Source organism: Cervus canadensis, chromosome 26 (genome assembly GCF_019320065.1).
Source record: "Cervus canadensis isolate Bull #8, Minnesota chromosome 26, ASM1932006v1, whole genome shotgun sequence".
Classification (NCBI taxonomy): domain Eukaryota; kingdom Metazoa; phylum Chordata; class Mammalia; order Artiodactyla; family Cervidae; genus Cervus; species Cervus canadensis.
In genome coordinates, this window is record NC_057411.1 from 30,072,012 (window position 1) to 30,090,079 (window position 18,068).

Here is an 18,068-nt window from a genome sequence, read left to right on the forward strand (position 1 = left end):
GTGACTCTGGAGCCCAAGAAAATAAAGTCTGTCACTGTTTCCATTGTTTCCCCATCTATTTGCCCTGAAGTGATGGGACTGGATGCCAAGACCTTCAGTTTTTGAATGTTGAGTTTTAAGCCAGCCTTTTCCTTCTCTTTCATCTTCATCAAGAAGCTGTTTAGTTCCTCTTTGCTTTCTGCCATAAGGGTGGTGTCATCTGCATATCTGAGGGTATTGATATTTCTCCCAGCAATCTTGTGCTTCATCCAGTCCAGCATTTTGCATGATGTACTCTGCATATAAGTTAAATAAGCAGAGTGACAATATACAGCCTTGATGTACTCCTTTCCCAATTTGGAACCAGTCCATTGTTCCATGTCCAGTTCTAACTTGTTGCTTCTTGACCTGCATACAGATTTCTCAGGAGACAGGTAAGGTGATCTAATAGTCCCATCTTTTGAAGAATTTTCCAGTTTGTTTTGATCCACACAGTCAAAGACTTCAGCATTGTCAATGAAGTAGATGTTTTTCTGGAATTACCTTGCTTTTTCTATAATCCAGCAGATGTTGGCCATTTGATCTCTGGTTCCTCTGCCTTTTCTAAATCAGCTTGTACATCTGGAAGTTCTCAGTTGATGTACCGTCGAAGCCTAGCTTGGAGGATTTTGAGCATTACCTTCTAAAATGAGTGTGTGACAGATAATAGACAGGGTGGGGTTGGCAGGGAGGAAAGAGGAGCCGCCCTCTGAGCTGAAAGCAGAGAGGAGTGTTCCTGCTGATGGCAGATCCTAAATCACGGCTTCCAGCCCCTCTCTTGCCTAGTTAGCCACTTTCCAGGAAAACCAGGCATTACGAGTGATCTCTGTTAATGCATAAATACGGATTATCGTTCAACTTTTTCTGATCTGACGGTAAATGGGTGGGGTGGGGAAGCTGTTTTTCTCAGACCAGCTATTGCATGGAACTGCTAGGCACCCACCCCTTCACTCATCTCACTGGGTCATTCTGGAAGCAACAGTACCCAGAAATCCAGAACTCCACTTCCTGTGGACAAGAACTGTATCTTCCCTGTGCTGCTCTGGAGAACCACCACGGTGCCTGACTGTGCTTACACCAAGTTCGTCGGAAAATGAGGAGACCTGGACATTGAAATTTCATCCTTTTTATAAAATAATAGTAATAGTATATTATAGTTGCTTTATTAATGTCTTTATTTGAAAAATAAAAACCAAACAATCATAGATCTCCAAATTTTCTGTTTTCAAAATTTACTTGGAAACAATATACTTGGCTTACAAAGTATCCCTCCATGCTGGGTGCTGTATGTACAGGTTTTACTTTCGGGAAATATTGACCAAGAACTTTCAGTGCCTTCTCGTAAGTATGAAATAGGCTCTGCTGCCTTGGGGAGTGATTTATTCAGCACAAATAAATCTTCACAATTAAGATTTCAGTAGCAGATTTAAAATATATTTGACTCATGACCACATTCTTGTTTCTCGGGTGCTAATATCTTTTAAAAGTTAGCCCACCTTGCTAGAGAAATTATTTATCATTTAACTTTTCAGGCTATTTTAAATGCTTACAGCCTGGGATGGGAAGGGAAGAAAGGAGAGAGAGAGATAATCATTGAAGAAAATGGCCTATGAAGTTCAAGTTTTATTGTTGATGATATTTTTAAAAAGAAATTAAAAACAAAAAGTTCTGTGCTGAGTTTTTGATGGTTTAAAGAAGTGTTTGTGCTTGCTACTTAATAACATGATTTGCTGCATATCAGATCAGAAGCTAAAATATATTCAGGTGTCAACTGGGATGCTTTCAAATTTTTTGCGATGCTGCTTTTCAGCATTTGATGAATACAGAAACATCAGCCAGAAGGACATTGAGGACAGCATCAAAGGAGAATTGTCTGGGCATTTTGAAGACTTACTGCTGGCCATAGGTAAGCCCATGAGTGCTTATAAACTGAGGTACTTTGCACTTGTTTTAAATCAGTGTCAGAATCAGCTCTTTTCATCTCAGAATCCTGACTGATCCATCTTTATGCTCCCCAGAGCCCTCAGCACAGTCCATGGTACACACCATATGCTCAAATATTGTGAAATGGATGCAGGAAGATGTTCTCTGTTTAGGGCTTCCTTTGCCTTTTAACTTTGTATTTATCTTGGTACCACATTTGGATTATAAACTCCTTGAGAAAGAAGAATGTTACACTTCTACTGGCATTTTTATGGAGCCCGTTGAAAACATAGATCTAAGCCCGTATGGCAATTAATCATGTTTGGTTATTTTTGGAAGATGTCAGTGGCCTCCCAAGATTAAACTCAGGACAGAACTACAGGTCTCCTCCTTGTTGGCCGTGCGAACAGGGAGAATCAGAAAGAAAATAAGTCACAGACTGAATCTGTTCCTGGAGAGACACGTGGATTAACAAGCAGACAAAAACATGGTTATGTAAGCTGATCTGTCTTCTCCATCAGGTCTCTGCAGCCTGTGCTTTTAGGCACCCAAAGAACACCTTGCAAGAAAGATGCATTCAGAGGAATGAGACACTCTTCAAAGACAGGATTCAGTGACCATTCTAGCCGAGTCAGGCTTGCGTGGGTGCTTAGTCACTCAGTTGTGTCCCACTCTTTGTGACCCCATGGACTGTGGCCCTGCAACTCAGTCTAAATGCTCATAAGCACGCAGGATTGTTCAGAATCCTAAACTTCTCCAATTTCTGGTGACTGTTGGTCTTGCTTCTCCGCTAATGCCAGGGTAGGAGTACTTGTCCTCCACACAACTTATCATTTCACCAATGGAATGTCATATCTAACATCAATCACAATAATTAATAGCTTCTCCGGTGAGATAAAGATAGCTGATATCTAAGGGTAACCTCCAGAGTGAGGCTCTGATTCATCTTTCAAATGTTAATTACCACCTCTGGAGGGTGGAAGGTGCCTCAAATTGTACTTTTTAAATAAACACTTGTCAGGCACTTACAACATGCTCGGCATTATACTAACCTCTTGGCAAACATCAACCCCTTTAAGCCTCATGACAATCCCATGGGTGAGGGACTGTTATTATCCCCATAGGAGACCTGAGGAACCGAAAGGTGAAGTTCCTTTCCCAAGTTACTCAGGGAAAGTGTGGTGGAGCTGGGGTTCTAACCGAGGCATTTGGGCTCCACAGCCTGTGATGTTAACCAGCCTCTCCAATGTGCTTCAGGGGAAATGGAGATTGAAACCTTCATGTATCACCCCATCCGCAGTGAAGTATTCTAAATTACAGGGAAAGTACCAGGGAGCAAGCCCTCCCTAAGGTTTGGGCTCTAGTCTCAAGATTTCCTCTGCATGTGTTATTTCATTAACTTCTGATCCTCTCTTTAGTGCCAAGAATAGGACTCTTGATCCAAATGCTGCTTTAAAAAAAAATATGTGTACACACAGACACACACACATATATATGGGCTTCCCAGGTGGCGCTAGTGGTTAAGAACCCACTTGCCAATGCCGGGGACATAAGAGACGCAAGTTCAGTCCCTGAGTGGAGAAGATCCCCTGGAGGAGGGCAGGCAACCCACTCCAGTGTTCCTGCCTGGAGGAGAATTCCATGGACAGAGGAGCCTAGCAGGCTACAATCCATAGGGTTGCACAGAGTCAGACACAACTGAAGCATCTCAGCAAGCACATGTGTGTGTGTGTGTATAGGTGACTTGCTAAAAGACAGACCAAGAAAGAATGAAAAGCTGCTTTTTCAATTAAAAAAAAAATGAATCAGAGATCAGTCTCCATACTTAGCTCTGACAATATTCCAGTGTCAATGATATAGCCAGTTAATTTTTTTCATTTCATATTTTAACCCTTACATCAGTTTTGCTGCTTTTTACCTTGCCTGCTGCATTATTTGAAAAACTTTATTAAGGTGTACAAATTCTCACTTCATTGAGCTAAGAGGCATTTTTGGAAATAGATGCTGAATTATGCACTAAATGTGGGCCATAGTGTGTGTTTTTTTATCAAGTGAAAGAAAGACTTTAAAATTTAACTAATTTAAAGTTCAAGATATGTCTCACTTTCGTTTGCTATTTCAGTCTTATCACTGGAATATATTTTTTAAAAAATCTTCATTGAGATAGAACTCAAGTACCATAAAATTCACCCGAAGTTTGCAATTCAGTGCTCTCTGGTTTCACAGAGCTGTGCATCTGTTACCAGAATCTAAGTTTGGGCTCTTCCCATCAGCCCTCAAAGAAACCCTGTGCCCGTTGATAGTCACTCCCCACTCCTCCCACCCCTTGCCACCACCTATTTCCTTTCTGTGTCAATAGATCTGTCTGTCCTGGCTATTTCATATACAAGGAATCTAAAACACTGTCCACACATAGCTTTCGCCACGAAAAGCCATTTGAGTTCTAACATCTTAGAAATGCATGGTAGGAATATTGCTAGTTGTCATATCTGTACGTAGATAGGAAGAAGCTTTCTTCAGAAAGACTGTTTCATTAGGGAGGAGAGTTTAATCTCAGAAATGTATACAGGAGTCTGAAAATCAAACAGAAAAAGCTTTTTATTTTTTATGGGGAAGAGAGAAACAGATCTTAGCAGGAGCTTTTATTTTAATTTTTTTAAGGTTGATTTTTCGCTGTGCTGGGTCTTCGTTGCTGCATGGACTTTTCTCTACTTGTGGCGTGGGGGCTTCTCATTGAGGCGCCGTCTCTTCTGGAGCAAGAACTCGAGGGTGTGCGGGCTGCAGTAGTTGGAGCTCCTGGGCTCAGTAGTCGTGACATAGCATGTGGGATCTCCCCAGACCCAGGATCGAACCTGTGTCCCCTGCGTTGGTAGGCAGATTCTTAACTACTGGACCATCAGGAAAGCCCTAGCAGAAATTTTTAAGAAGTTGGACAAGCAAGGAGGCGGGATCGTTGGGGGTTGACAGGAAGCGTGTCTCACCGTGTCAGCTCGTTCTTAGGACAAGCTGAATAGGAGGCATGTTTGGCATTCTGGTACTTGCTCAGTCTGGGGACCAAGCGAAGATTCAGGGGCCTGTGACAAGGGTCAGGGGAAGGCCTGAGAAAGTTTAGTCAAAAGAACACAGAGGGTAAGAAGCAGGCAACCAAGAACTCTTGATCATCATAACGAACTTCAATAGACTCCCTGGTTTTTTGGAATTTCCCTGAGTTTCCCTACTGGGGTTGAGTCTTAAAGCAGGCTTCCTTATACTGTATATGCTACCACTTCCCCAAATATTCAGACATGAGGAACAAATCTGGTAGTTAAGACCAAAAGCAAGGGATCGGGTAGAGAGGGAGGTGAGAGGGGGGATCGGGATGGGGAATACATGTAAATCCATGGCTAATTCATGTCAATGTATGACAAAAACCACTACAATATTGTAAAGTAATTAGCCTCCAACTAATAAAAATAAATGAAAAAAAATAAAAAAGAAAAAAAAGAAAACCATTAAGCCTGAAACAATAAATTTATGTTGGAGAAAACTAAAAAAAAAAAAAAAAAGACCAAAAGCAAAGGACAAGATAAAGGATTATGGAAAGAAAGGATTCCCTGCATTTAGTCTGTGGGGAGCGAGATGACTGAAAGACTTAATAGGATAAAAGTGGGCATAAAAACTTTCAATCAAATGATTAAGGCTTGCTGAATGTAAGTTTGAGAAAAATATAGGTAATACCAATTCACATCCTTGATTTCTTCTCAGACAGTTTCAAATCTGTAGCTGTTATCATGTTTGTCCCAAATTCCATGTTTCTAATACATTTCTCTGTTTCCCTTAAGACACAGACACAAAAGGTCTTTTCGCTTTCCTTAAAAGAGTCTGAAAGGCACTATGAGAAAGCCACTGTTCTTGTTCTGATCTCCAAAATTCATTATAAAATTCATTCACTTTTGGTCCGCTTTCTACCTAGAGGTCAAATTTAAGATGACACAAGTAACTGTGTGCAATAAACAGATTTATTCCCTACAGACTTTTCTAGTCCTAGCTACTTTCACTTTAAAGGATAATTTAATTGCTCATGTTTTTTGCCAGTTATCTTTTTTTATTATTATTATTATTTCTGCTTTACTCATTATTTCAAAATAAAGAATTGAAAGATTTTAGTGTTTTTTTTTAATGGCTGAATTTAGATTACATGCACTGGTTATAATGTAATTAATCAGTCTATAAATTCTAATTCAGTCACTTAAGAAAAAAATCTTTCTGTTGGAAAAATTGGTTTTAAGCTGAGCTCCAGTGCCCCTATTTGCCTAATGAGTTATTTGGAGCAACATCTCTGCAATCTTTAGACCCAAGCTATTCATCAGTAGTCAAAAGACGTTAGAAATGGAGCGGTGGTACACCCTAGGGAGTTATCAAATGTAAGCGTAGGTGTTGGTGTGTCTGGGATCTGGAAATGAGTCAGCTGCTGTGGGAGTATCTTTGGCAGGTAATTTTATTTTCCCTGTGGCTAAGGATAATTACTGTGTTAAAGTTCCATGCAAATATGACGTTATAAAGGCTTCAAAATTCAGGTTAAGCATTCATTCATTCTTTCATTCTAAACAAAAGCTAGGAGTGGGGAGGAGGAGAGTGGTATGATTACTCAAAAAGAATCTTTTTAAAAACTGTATTACTATAGATTAACTCAATTTCTATTAAATGAAACTGAACATTACTTTGCTTTTTTATAACAGTTCGTTGTGCAAGGAACACGCCTGCCTTTTTAGCTGAAAGACTGTACCAAGCTTTGAAGGTTGGTCTGGAAATTTCATTTATATTCTTAGCTTCCCTCAAGGAAAATGTAAAAATATTACTTAATATTGATGGCATTTCCTATTTCTTTTCCATTTTGATAGAGTTCTCTTTTGTAGCTAATCTGTCTACTAATTTGGCTCATAGGTTGATAATGAGTTTCCTAATCATTACAGAGGTAGGTGCACTGAAGTGCTGACTAAATTATTTCTCCCACTTCACAGTAACGTAGGCAGTTGATTGGTTTTAGGACAGCAGCCCTCAAACGTGATCCAGTGGCCTCTCAAGCTGCCTTGCTTAAACCACACTGAGCTAGCAGCCTTTCATGATGTAGAAAGCCTGTATTTTCTCATCTGCTGTCACTTCTAGATGGGGAGCTCTGTGAATCTGTTCATTTCTTTCTCGTTTATATCTTCAGACCCTCATAGTGAGCCTGGCATGCAGAAGAAGTCCATGTGCCTTTTCAAAGCTGTGTCCGCAGTAAACACAGCACTTTCGTCACCTCCCATCCCAGCCTTGCTCCGCATCCTGCCTTCCCTCATCTCAGCGGATAACACCAGTAGGAACTAGCCTTGCCCAACTCACTGAAGTTATACCTTTCCTCCCCAGCCTTCTTCTCTACAACTCAGCCACATCGGCCTTCTTTCTGTTCCACGATTACTCCAAGCGTCTTCCCGTGTCAGGATCTTGGCTTTTGTCGCGCTCTCTGCCTGGGGTGTCTCTCCTCCAGATCTATCTATGGCTACCTCCTTCTGATCTCTGAGGTCTCAGCTCATGTGTCCTCCCGAGAGAGGTCTTCCCTGTCTACCCAGGTCAACTGACTTCCTTTCATTCGCACTCCATCCCATCGTTCTCGTACCATTAACTTACTGTCCTTACTGTCCACCTCCATCAGTGAGAACTCCATGAGAGTGTGTGTCCTGTAAGCATTTGTTGTGCTCTGTAAGCATTTGTTGAATGAATAAATGAATAGTGTCAATGTCCACTTAACTGCTTAGCTAGAAATTCTACACTTCTCTCTCCCTCTTTCTTCTCAAACATCATTAAGTTTTGTCAGTCTACCTTTACAAGCATATCTGAAATCTTATCAATTTTCTCCATCCCTACTACCATTATTGTAGGTCAGGCCATCAACATCTCCTCTCTCTCCTCTCTTCTTGGTTATATAATCACTTCTGGATGGATCTCAAAGCTTCCAGTCTTATTCTGTCATCTTCATCCTACTCTTTTCCTGAAATCCATTCTTCATACTGCTGCTGTCAAAGGAAACTTCTGAAACTACAAATCTGATCTGATCTCAACACACTCATTTTTAACAGACTGCAAATAGTTCTTCACAGTCAGGATGAAGTCAGAATTTCATTTCATGGTTTATAAGGTCTGGCCTTTCCAGATATATTTCTTGCTGTTCCTTCTTATTCCTTATGTATCCTTAAATGTGGTGTTATTTCTTGCCCTAAAGCGTCACGTATGCTGTTTCTTATATTGAAACACTTTTTTTTTCCTCTCCATAAGAACTCCATTCCTTCTTCTCCTGGCTGACTATTTAGGCCCCAGCTTAAATCCCACTTTCTCAAACAGTCCTTTACTAATCTTTGATTAGCATATGTAGGCCTCCATAACTATATGTTCCCATAGTACCCAATACTTCCCATATGTCAGATTTCATTGTAATGGCCCATTTTCTCACCTGTATCCTTTACAAAACTGAAAGCATAACAGGGGCGTCTCATCTCTGTTTTCAGCATTTAGCAATGCAGTGGCAGAAAATGTTTCTTGAATAAATGAACGAGGATGTTTGATGAAAAATGAGAGAAGGAGCGTCACTGTGGCCGAATAGTTTGTGTACCATTATCAGTGTCTCATGAATAGAGATCCACTTGTTGTTTTGTGAGCAATGAGATTGGTCTCATGGATACTTGCATTTCTTAACAGGGTGCCGGGACTGATGAGTTTACTGTGAACCGAATAATGGTTTCCAGATCAGAAATTGACCTTCTGGACATTCGAGCAGAGTTTAAGAAGCTTTCTGGCTACTCCCTGTATTCAGCAATTAAAGTAAGTCTCTTCTTAAAAATAGCAAAACATATCTTGCCTCTCTCTACCTGTCATCTTTCCCTTATAATCCTCAAAACATGGAAATTCATGACTGAGGTTTCTCTCTCCTTGTTAGTGTGTAAATGTGTTTTCTGAGTTATTTGTCGGCCATAAAAAGGAGTGAATTTGAGTTGGTGGTGATGTGGATGAATCTGGAGTCTGTCGTACAGGGTGGAGTAAGTCAGAAAGAGAAAAACAAGTGTCATGTGTTAATGCATAAATATGGAATCTAGAAAAATGGTGCTGCTGGACCTGTTTTTCCGGGCAGGAATAGAGATACAGAGGTAGAGAATGGGCTTGTGGACACCAGGGGGGAAGGAGAGGGTGGAACAAACTGGGAGAGTAGCATTGATATATATACACTTCTTGAGTGAAATAGCTCGTGGGAACCTGCTGGGTAGCACATGGAGCTCAGCTCGGTGCTCTGTGATGACCCAGATGGACGGCATGGGGGTGGGTGGAAGGTCCTTTTCAGAGGAAGGGTGTATGTGTATACATATGACTGATACATGTTTTGTAAGCGGAAACAAACACAACATTGTAAAGCAATGCAATTCCAACCTAAAGATTAAAAAAAAAGAAAGAAAGAAACCTCAAAAAAAGAGTGACAAAATATTTCTTAAAGATAGTAATTATTTTTCAGCTCTAAAATCCTAGTACATAAAAGGCACTCAACATTTTAATTTTTTCAGGTTTAGTGGCCACTGGTTTTTCTTCTTTTGTGAATTGCATATGCAAATTGCTTACCTGTTTTCTTATATTGCACTGGTTTAATTTATTTCAGTTATTCTTTCTGGCAGTAGAACCAAAGTATGTATTTTACATTTCCTCTTTGTTTCACACAGAAGATAACATGATTCTGCACTTTGGGGTTCTTTTCATTTCGGGAAGGAAGCTTTCTCGTTCTTTTTTTTAACTTTTTATTTTGCATTGGAGTATAGCCAATTGATAAACAATGTTGTGGTAGTTTCAGATGAACAGTGAAGGAACTCAACCACACATACACATGTATCCATTCTCCCCCAAATTTCCCTCCTGTCTGGACTGCCGCATGCACTGAGCAGAGTTCCATGTGCCAGACAGTAGGTCCTTGTTGGTTATTCATTTTAAATACAGCACTGTGTACATGTCCATCCTAAATTCCTTACCTGTCCCTTCCCTCCACCTTTCCACCTGCCGACAGTCATAAGTTCAGTCTCTAAGTCTGAATCTCTTTCTGTTTTGTAAGTAAGTTCATTTGTATCATTTCTTTTTAGGTTCCATATACAAGGGATGTCTTCCAATATTTCTCCTTTTTTGTCTGACTTACTTTACTCAGTATGACACTCTCTAAGTCTACCATGTTGCTGCAAATGACATTATTTCATTCTTTTTAATGGCTGGGTAATATTCCATTGTATGTATGTACCGTATCTTCTTTATCCGTTCCTTTGTCGATGGACATTTAGGTTGCTAGGAAGCTTTCTCATTCTTTTTAACAGCTGCATATCATTCCATTATTTGTATGTTTGTACCTACCACAACTTGAAACAGATGTTTCAAGTTTCTTGCTATTCTAAACAACAGGGTACTCTACATACCTGATTTCATCAGGTGCAAGTGTATCTGAGGGGTGAGTGCTCAAAAGTAGGAAGGCGTGCTGAGATGAATGTCAGTACACCTGTAATTTCGGTTGTTGTTGTTCAGTTGCTAGCCATGTCCAACTCTCTGTGACCCCATGGACGGCAGCACCCCAGGCTTCCCTGTCCATCACCAGCTCCAAAGACAGAGAATTTTGGTAAATGTTATCAATTGACTTCCACTGCACCTCAATTAGTCAACTAGATTTGTTCACCAAAATCACTTGTATTTTTTTTTTAATGAGAGCTGTTGTTTTTGTACTAAACCTTTGCAAGAAAAGATACATGCTTAAGTTGAAAAAGAAAATTTATTCGAAAAGGCAACTGTCCGGTTGCGCCTGGGGCTTAACACAGATTTCATCAACTGCTCACACTCAATGCAATTTGAATCGATTCTGACACATTACAATAGTTTCAATCAACAGAGGAAGATACAATAATGTTAACTAAATTGTACTTACCAAGGCAGAAAAGGAGACACATACATTTTATAAAGATTTCCAGTAACAAGGTTGAAACATGAAGAGGTCCTTTGGTTCACCCTTGGCAAACCAGAAAATTCAATTAACTTGTAGCTCTCCCTCTCCAGATGGCCTGGGTAGTTGAGGCTTATTGTATTAGGAAACATGTAAGCAATGTGTATCTTGATAGAAAAGGAAAATCCATTGCTGAAGAGTTCGGTGTGTAATTTAAAATTATCTTAGGTTTCTTCATTTCTGTTGCCTAACATAGATTATTAAGTAATTTCATTACATGTTCAATACTGATGAATAGAATCTTTTTGTCTATCATCCCTGCCTTGGCTCCTGTCTTTCTCTTCCTTCTGCTGTTAATTTGGACATTTCTCTGCTCATTAACACGTTTCTCAGGTGATGATTGGAGGGGAGAAGAAGAGGAAAGTAGGTGAAAAACAAATGTGTGTCTCTTAATACCAAGATGTTTTAAAAAATTGGATGAAAGTTTTTGGTAGATTTTCTTGATCAACAAATTAAGAATCTATCTAAAAAATAACTTGATTCCAGAGTCTTTAAGGGAAAACATAGTAGCTACCCCCTGTTAGTTCCTGATTTATGTGTAGACTTGTGAAGTGTAGTTGCTCAGTCATGTCCGACTCTGCGACTCCGTGTACTGTAGCCTACCAGGCTCCTCCGTCTGTGGGATTCTCCAGGCAAGAATACTGGAGTGGGTTGCCATGTCCTTCTCCAGCAGATCTTCCTGACCCAGGGATCGAACCCAGGTCTCCTGCATTGCAGGCAGATGCTTTAACCTCTGAGCCACGAGGTGGACATAAATAAAGCAATTTCAAGATAATAATCATACTTCATATTGGTACTGCTTGCTAAAATGTGAGATTGTAAGTGCGAAGAAATTTGAAAAAGGATAAAGTAGGCTGACAAACTAATGTGAAACAGCATAAAATGAAATCTTAGATGTGGCGTATAGAGGAGTAACAGAGGGATTGAGAGTCAGAGATGTTTGGGATTAGATAGAGACTGTTCCCAGGTGGCGCTGTGTGTGTGTTCAGTCGCTCAATTGTGTTCAGTTCTTTGCAGCCCCATGGACTGAAGCCCGCCAGGCTCCTCTGTCCATGGAATTTTCCAGGCAAGAATATTGGAGTCTGTTGCCATTTCCTACTCTAGGGGATCTTCCTGACTGAGAGATGGAACCCACGTCTCTTCCATTGGTATGTGAGTTCCAGGTGGCGCTAGGGGTAAAGAACCCACCTGCACATGCAGGAGACATAAGAGATACAGCTTCCATCCCTGGGTCGGGAAGATCCCCAGGAGGAGGGCATGGCAACCCACTCCAGTATTCTTGCCTGGAGAATTCCATGGACAGAGGAGCCTGGCGGGGTACAGTCTGTATGGTCGCAAAGAGTCAAACACAACTGAAGTGACTTAGCACACGGCACATTTCTTAGGGAAGTGAGTCTGGAGCTTACCTTTCAGGCCAATAAGCATGTGTTGAGTGCCTTATGAGCCTGGTGCTGTGCTGGTCAATAGAGTCTGAAAGGTGAGTGCTCTAGAAACATATGTTTAATGAGAAGTAGAAGGATAAGTACCCACTCCAGGGTTCTTGCCTGGAGAATCCCAGGGGTGGGGGAGCCTGGTGGGCTGCCGTCTACGGGGTCACACAGAGTCGGACACGACTGAAGCGACTTAGCAGCAGCAGCAGCTACAGTGTTAATAAGGTGCTTAATTGATTAGGAGCCTACCTTGGGAATATGGAAAAAGACAATCTCAGTGGCAAGATCCATTCAGTTGAAAGAGAGCCTTGAGAACAGGAAATTTGTATTCCATTCATTCAATTTAAAATACTTACTGAACGTATATTAGGTGCCAGGCTCAGGGTTACAATTATAAGTAAAGAAAAAAGTTTTCTTCCCTTATGGAATTAGAAATAAATGTAAAATTACAGCCATGTTCGATATAAAGCAAAGAGAGATTGTGCTGTAAGATCACATAACAGGAGGGTTTGACCTACAGGAAGGTTTTGATTCAGATCTGAAAATGATTAGACTTAACAAGGCAAAGGTTGTGGGGGTCAGAATTCAGCAGAGCATTCCAACAGAAGGAATCATGAGTGGAAAGACCTCATGGTGGAAGAAACATAATGAAGAATGAGGCTGGAGGGACTGGATCATGCAGGGCCTTTTTGGCAACGTTTAAAGATTTGCCTTTTGCTTAAGAGTGATGGAAAGCCATTGAAGTGTTTAAATTTTAAGCACATAGAGTCATGACCAGAAGTACGTTTAGAAAAGATCTCGTGACTTTGGAGAATGAATTGGACATAAGATAGAAGGGATGTGGGGTGATGGATTACTGTATTAGTCATATTAGAGTAGCTCTGATTCAAAATAGTGATGCAGAGCTACTGCTAATACAAAGGGGGGAAAAGCAAAGACTCAAAAGATACTTAGGAGTTAAAACTTCAAATGACTCCATATGACATCTTGTTGTGAAAAGAAAGGAGAAGGAGTTGAGGATGACTCTCAGGTATCTGGGGCTTCCTGCGTGGCTCAGCAGTAAGGAATCCACCTGTAATGCAGGAGCTGCAGGAGACTCGGGTTCGATCCCTGGGTTGGGAAGCTCCCCTGGAGGAGGGCATGACAACCCACTCAAGTATTCTTGCCTGGAGAATCCCATGGACAGAGGAGCCTGGCAGGGGTACAGTCTATAGGATCGCGAAGAGTCAGACACAACTGAAGTGATTTAGCACACACGCTCCTTTCCTTACAAGTAGATCAGGTTTTCAGTGTCTTTTTTTTCCCTTTGGGGGGAGTCAGGGAGAAAATTCCACATGTTAAGTTTGAGATGTCTTTTGTCGACTTAAAAACAAATGCACAACGTGAGGGTTGCGAGTTGTTTTATTTGGGGCGAAGTGAGGACCGCAGCCCAGGGAATCTCACCTCAGATAGCTCTGAGGAACTACTCCAAAGAGGTGGAGGTGGGGAAGGTCAATATCTATGTGATTTTGGTTAAGGGGAAGTTCATGGAATCAAGTGCTTATTTTACAAAAGGTTTTCTGCTAGTCATGAGCAACTGATGTCACCATGAAGGGATTTAGTGATTTTCTAGATATGAGGAAATACAAGGATTGGGTTCCTAAAATCAGTTCTTAAAAGTGTCTGTCCGAAAACCTGTTCTGCTAGTTTTCCCAGAGCACAGTGGCTCATTCCTGACCTCCGCCCTGATCTTCCTTCAGGGGATGTTGAAGGACAGCAGCTGCAGCAGCACGTGATTTAACCCTTGTAGAGGTAGATGGCAAATGCCCATGACAAGTTACAATTTGTAATTAACACTTCAAAACATGCAAATAGAGATGGCGAGTTGTAGCTAGTGGTATGGGATATATTTTCAGAAATAATTATGTCACTGAATCTTTGGACATGCATGCAAATTCTCTAGGGAGAAAATATAGATTAAGAGAAAATGTAATACGAATTTTAAGTGATAAATTGGGATTTAAGCATTACTAGCAGTGACTGGCTAAAGAGTGGAGGATGAGTCTACAAAGAAGACAGAAGTGGAGATGGCAGAGAGGAAGGAAGAAAAGTCAGAACTACTTATAGGATAAGAGAGGGCTACTTGCTTAATGGGTATGATGGTCATTGAACCCATTTCCCAAAACAAGAAGGATTAACACCTTGGAAAATACGCATTGAGAATCCAAGGAAACTAATGACAAGAGATGAGAGCCTAGAATAGATTTGTTGTGGTTAGAATGGAAAAAGATTGGGAGAGGAGAGAATCACTGTTAAAAATAGGCCAACAGAAACATTTAGTTTCTTAAGAACAATTAATATGGCCAATTAGGAAACTGTAAATTATATTTAAAGGTTTTGAAAATACATTGATATTTTGGGGTAACAATTTTTAAAACTCTGTAAAATAGAATTGTTTATTCATAAAAAGGATTTCGCCTTCCAATATAGAGGATTTGAGTTTGATCCCTGATGAGGGAGCTAAGATCTCACATGCCTGGTGGCCAAAAAAACAAAGCATAAGATAGAAACAATATTGTAACAGATTCAATAAAGACTTTAAAAGTGGTCCACATCAAGAAAAATCCCTTTTAAAAGAATAGCTATTTTCCTGCAAGACATAAAGGAATAAAGGTAGGAGAAAAGGATGAACATTTATTGTCTACAGTGGATCAAAATTGTATGTTTAGTTCTGTGTTAAACCACTTGGATGTATTTTCTCAGCTAACTAATAGAACCCCTAATACTTGTTTACAACTTTGATCAGAGATGGCTAGAGGGAGCTGTTTTAATACAAAGCCAGAGCATTGCTGACTTGTCAGTGATTCAAGAGATCATTATATAGGGCAAAGCAAGACTTAAAAACTAAAATTTATATAAAACAGAAGAATGTGTATTAAGGCCTGTTGTGTCTTATTATGAAAGCAATGCTTAATCTCTTCTCTAAATGACCCTTCTTCATTGCTTCCTCTACCTTACACTAACTACAATATAAATTTTAAGTGATAAGAAGTTGCCTTGCATCAAATAATGTGAGGATTTTAAGCAATCTTGGTCAAAAGCCAAGTTTTATCACAGACGCTATGCAAACATTTTGCCTCTGTTACATAACAAACATGGCAACTTGTATTTTAAGCCTCAGTCTCCCTGATGGCTCAGTGATAAAAATCTGCTTGCCGATGCAGGAGACGTAGGAGGCACAGGTTTGATCCCTGGGCCGGGAAGATCCCCTGGAATAGGAAATGGCAACCCACTCCAGTATTCTTGCCTGGAGAATTCCATGGACAAAGAAGTCTGGGGGGCTACAGTCCATGGGGTCACAAAGAGTTGGACACGATTGGGCAACTGAACACAGCACACACGTGGTATCTTTTCTGAACCAAGATCTTTTCTGCCCATCCTAGGAGAGAGGAACGGGTAAACATACTTTATAGGAAAGGAGTTCATTTCACTTTCTTAAGTCAGGAAGTGTAGAATGGGGTTAAGCAGCCAGGTTAACTGGCTCTGAATTCTGAATCTGCGCTTGTTCTCTATATAATCTGGGATAAATATCCTAACCTCTGTCTTTCTCATTTTACTTCTTGGTTAAATGGAGATAGTTATGGTACCTACCACACAGTTGTTGTAAGGGCTAAAGTAGTTAACCTTTAGAAGAGCAAATGTTTCATCAGTATGAATACAAATATAATAAAATCATATTTTTTAAAAGTTTGGTTAAAAACTTAAAAGAAAGTTAAGCTTACGTAATATTATGCAATTGATGTACTCTTCTTTTTTTAAAAAACCCGAGTTGACATTTAACCGCAATATATCCCGCAGAATTTAAGTATTATATATTGTAAATAAGATGCTAGGCTGGAACGTGATTTCCCACAGATGTGACTGGATGATGGAATTGCAGGTGCGTGTTACTCAATGGTACAGGTCATGAGCTTCCCACGCCGGTGACTCCGCTAGTGCTGTGGGATTCGATTCATCCGTGGTTCCCTCGTTATTTACGCTGTCTCTCTCCTTCTCTCCGCCTGTCCTGTTCCTTGCAGTCGGATACTTCTGGACACTATGAGAGCACACTCTTAAAGATCTGTGGAGGAGATGACTGAGTCAAGAACATCCTTTCCAAAGGCTGCCTGCTCCCATGATGGGCATTTTCCTCAGCTCTGCTTACTCCTTTTTCACGGTATTTACAAGTACAAGCAAGTGTCCACAATAAGCTGTTTTTAACAGAAATTCTCATTGTTCCATAATAATAACAACCACAAAAAGTGATTATTGTCATAGAAACGTCTCATCATCATGTAGCCACTTATAAATGAAATTTTTAAATGAAATTAAAGATCTGCTAATACTATCCAAATTGCATTTTTGCTTTGGAAGTGAGAATCTGTGTATAGTTCTAAAGCACTCAATGCCAAACAGTGTAATGAAAGTTGTTGCCTATGTAAAAGGTGATCTGTCTGTTTTTATCATCTGCCAGCATTGTTTGGTACCTGGCACCAATGATTAAAGATATTTTAAAATGTGTTTTTGTTGTAAAAGCTGTGGTTGCTTCAACTTATCTATTGTCTTATTGATCATATTCATCTTTAAGAAAGAAATAAAAATGAAGATCTATGTAATCCTGGCCTCCCTTTTCTTGTTTGATCAAGCTAGAGGAGTGGCAATGCGTGAGAAGTTATTTTAGCCCTCAGAAAACACCCGCTAAACTATTGATCTAACCATTGCCCATCTGAATAACAAACATGACTTGTGGTGGTTTCATGCCAAATACTACTTTCCCAGAATGGGTATTTAGAATCAAGTTTCTTAAGTACCTTTTTCCTCTAAAATAAGTTTGCAGGACTACACACTTTTAGAAATCTTTTATGTTATTTCTGAAAGGGACCTAAGATGAAATACTGAAAGGAAATATATAAGGTACAAAGTTCTAGTTAAGAGTTATGAGCCTGAGCAGAAATAGAAATGATAGATGTGTGAAAAATAGAAAGAGTGATGGGTGAGTTCAGAACTTTTAATCAGTGGATTCCACACTTCAGCATTTCTGAGACCTTTCAAAAAGATGGCGAAGAAGTTATTTCTTGTCCTGAGATTTCCAAAAATGTTTATGGGAATAAAGCACAGGGATTTAGAATCTACATGCCAGGTTTTGACATCCTGCCTTAGGAAGTGAAAGTGAAAGCCACTTAGTCATATCCAACTCTTTGCAACCCCATGGACTATACAATCCAAGGAATTCTCCAGGCCAGAATACTGGAGTGGGTAGCCTTTCCCTTCTCCAGGGGATCTTCTCAACCCAGGGATTGAACCCAGATCTCCCACATTGCAGGCGGATTCTTTTCCAGCTGAGCCAACAGGGAAGCCCAAGAATACTGGAGTGGGTAGCCTAGCCCTTCTCCAGCGGATCTTCACGACCCAGGAATCGAACCGGGGTCTCCTGCATTGCTAGCGGATTCTTTACCAACTGAACTTCCTGCCTTACCATACAGCCAAATAAATAAATATTTTTTAAAAAATGGTGATGATTATAGCACTTACTTCTTTCCTAGGTTTAGGTAAAATAATGCCTGTAAGGCACTTAGCCCTGTGCCTGAACTTGACACATGTTCAGTGACTGCTCTATCATTTACTATTAGCAAGCAACATCAAAATGATCA

At 40.2% G+C, this 18,068-nt stretch overlaps 1 protein-coding gene across 1 annotated transcript in view; it reads left to right on the forward strand.

Annotated features, from left to right (window-relative positions):
• Nucleotides 1-17,033, forward strand: part of ANXA3 (annexin A3) — a 68,555-nt gene extending 51,522 nt beyond the window's left edge. Inside the window, exons 10-13 of the mRNA XM_043448218.1 lie at nucleotides 1,829-1,924; nucleotides 6,660-6,718; nucleotides 8,653-8,775; nucleotides 16,458-17,033. Coding sequence (XP_043304153.1) covers nucleotides 1,829-1,924; nucleotides 6,660-6,718; nucleotides 8,653-8,775; nucleotides 16,458-16,517 — 338 coding nt within the window. The 3' untranslated portion in view covers nucleotides 16,518-17,033. The remainder of the gene's footprint in view (nucleotides 1-1,828; nucleotides 1,925-6,659; nucleotides 6,719-8,652; nucleotides 8,776-16,457) is intronic.
• Nucleotides 17,034-18,068: the final 1,035 nt, after the last annotated feature.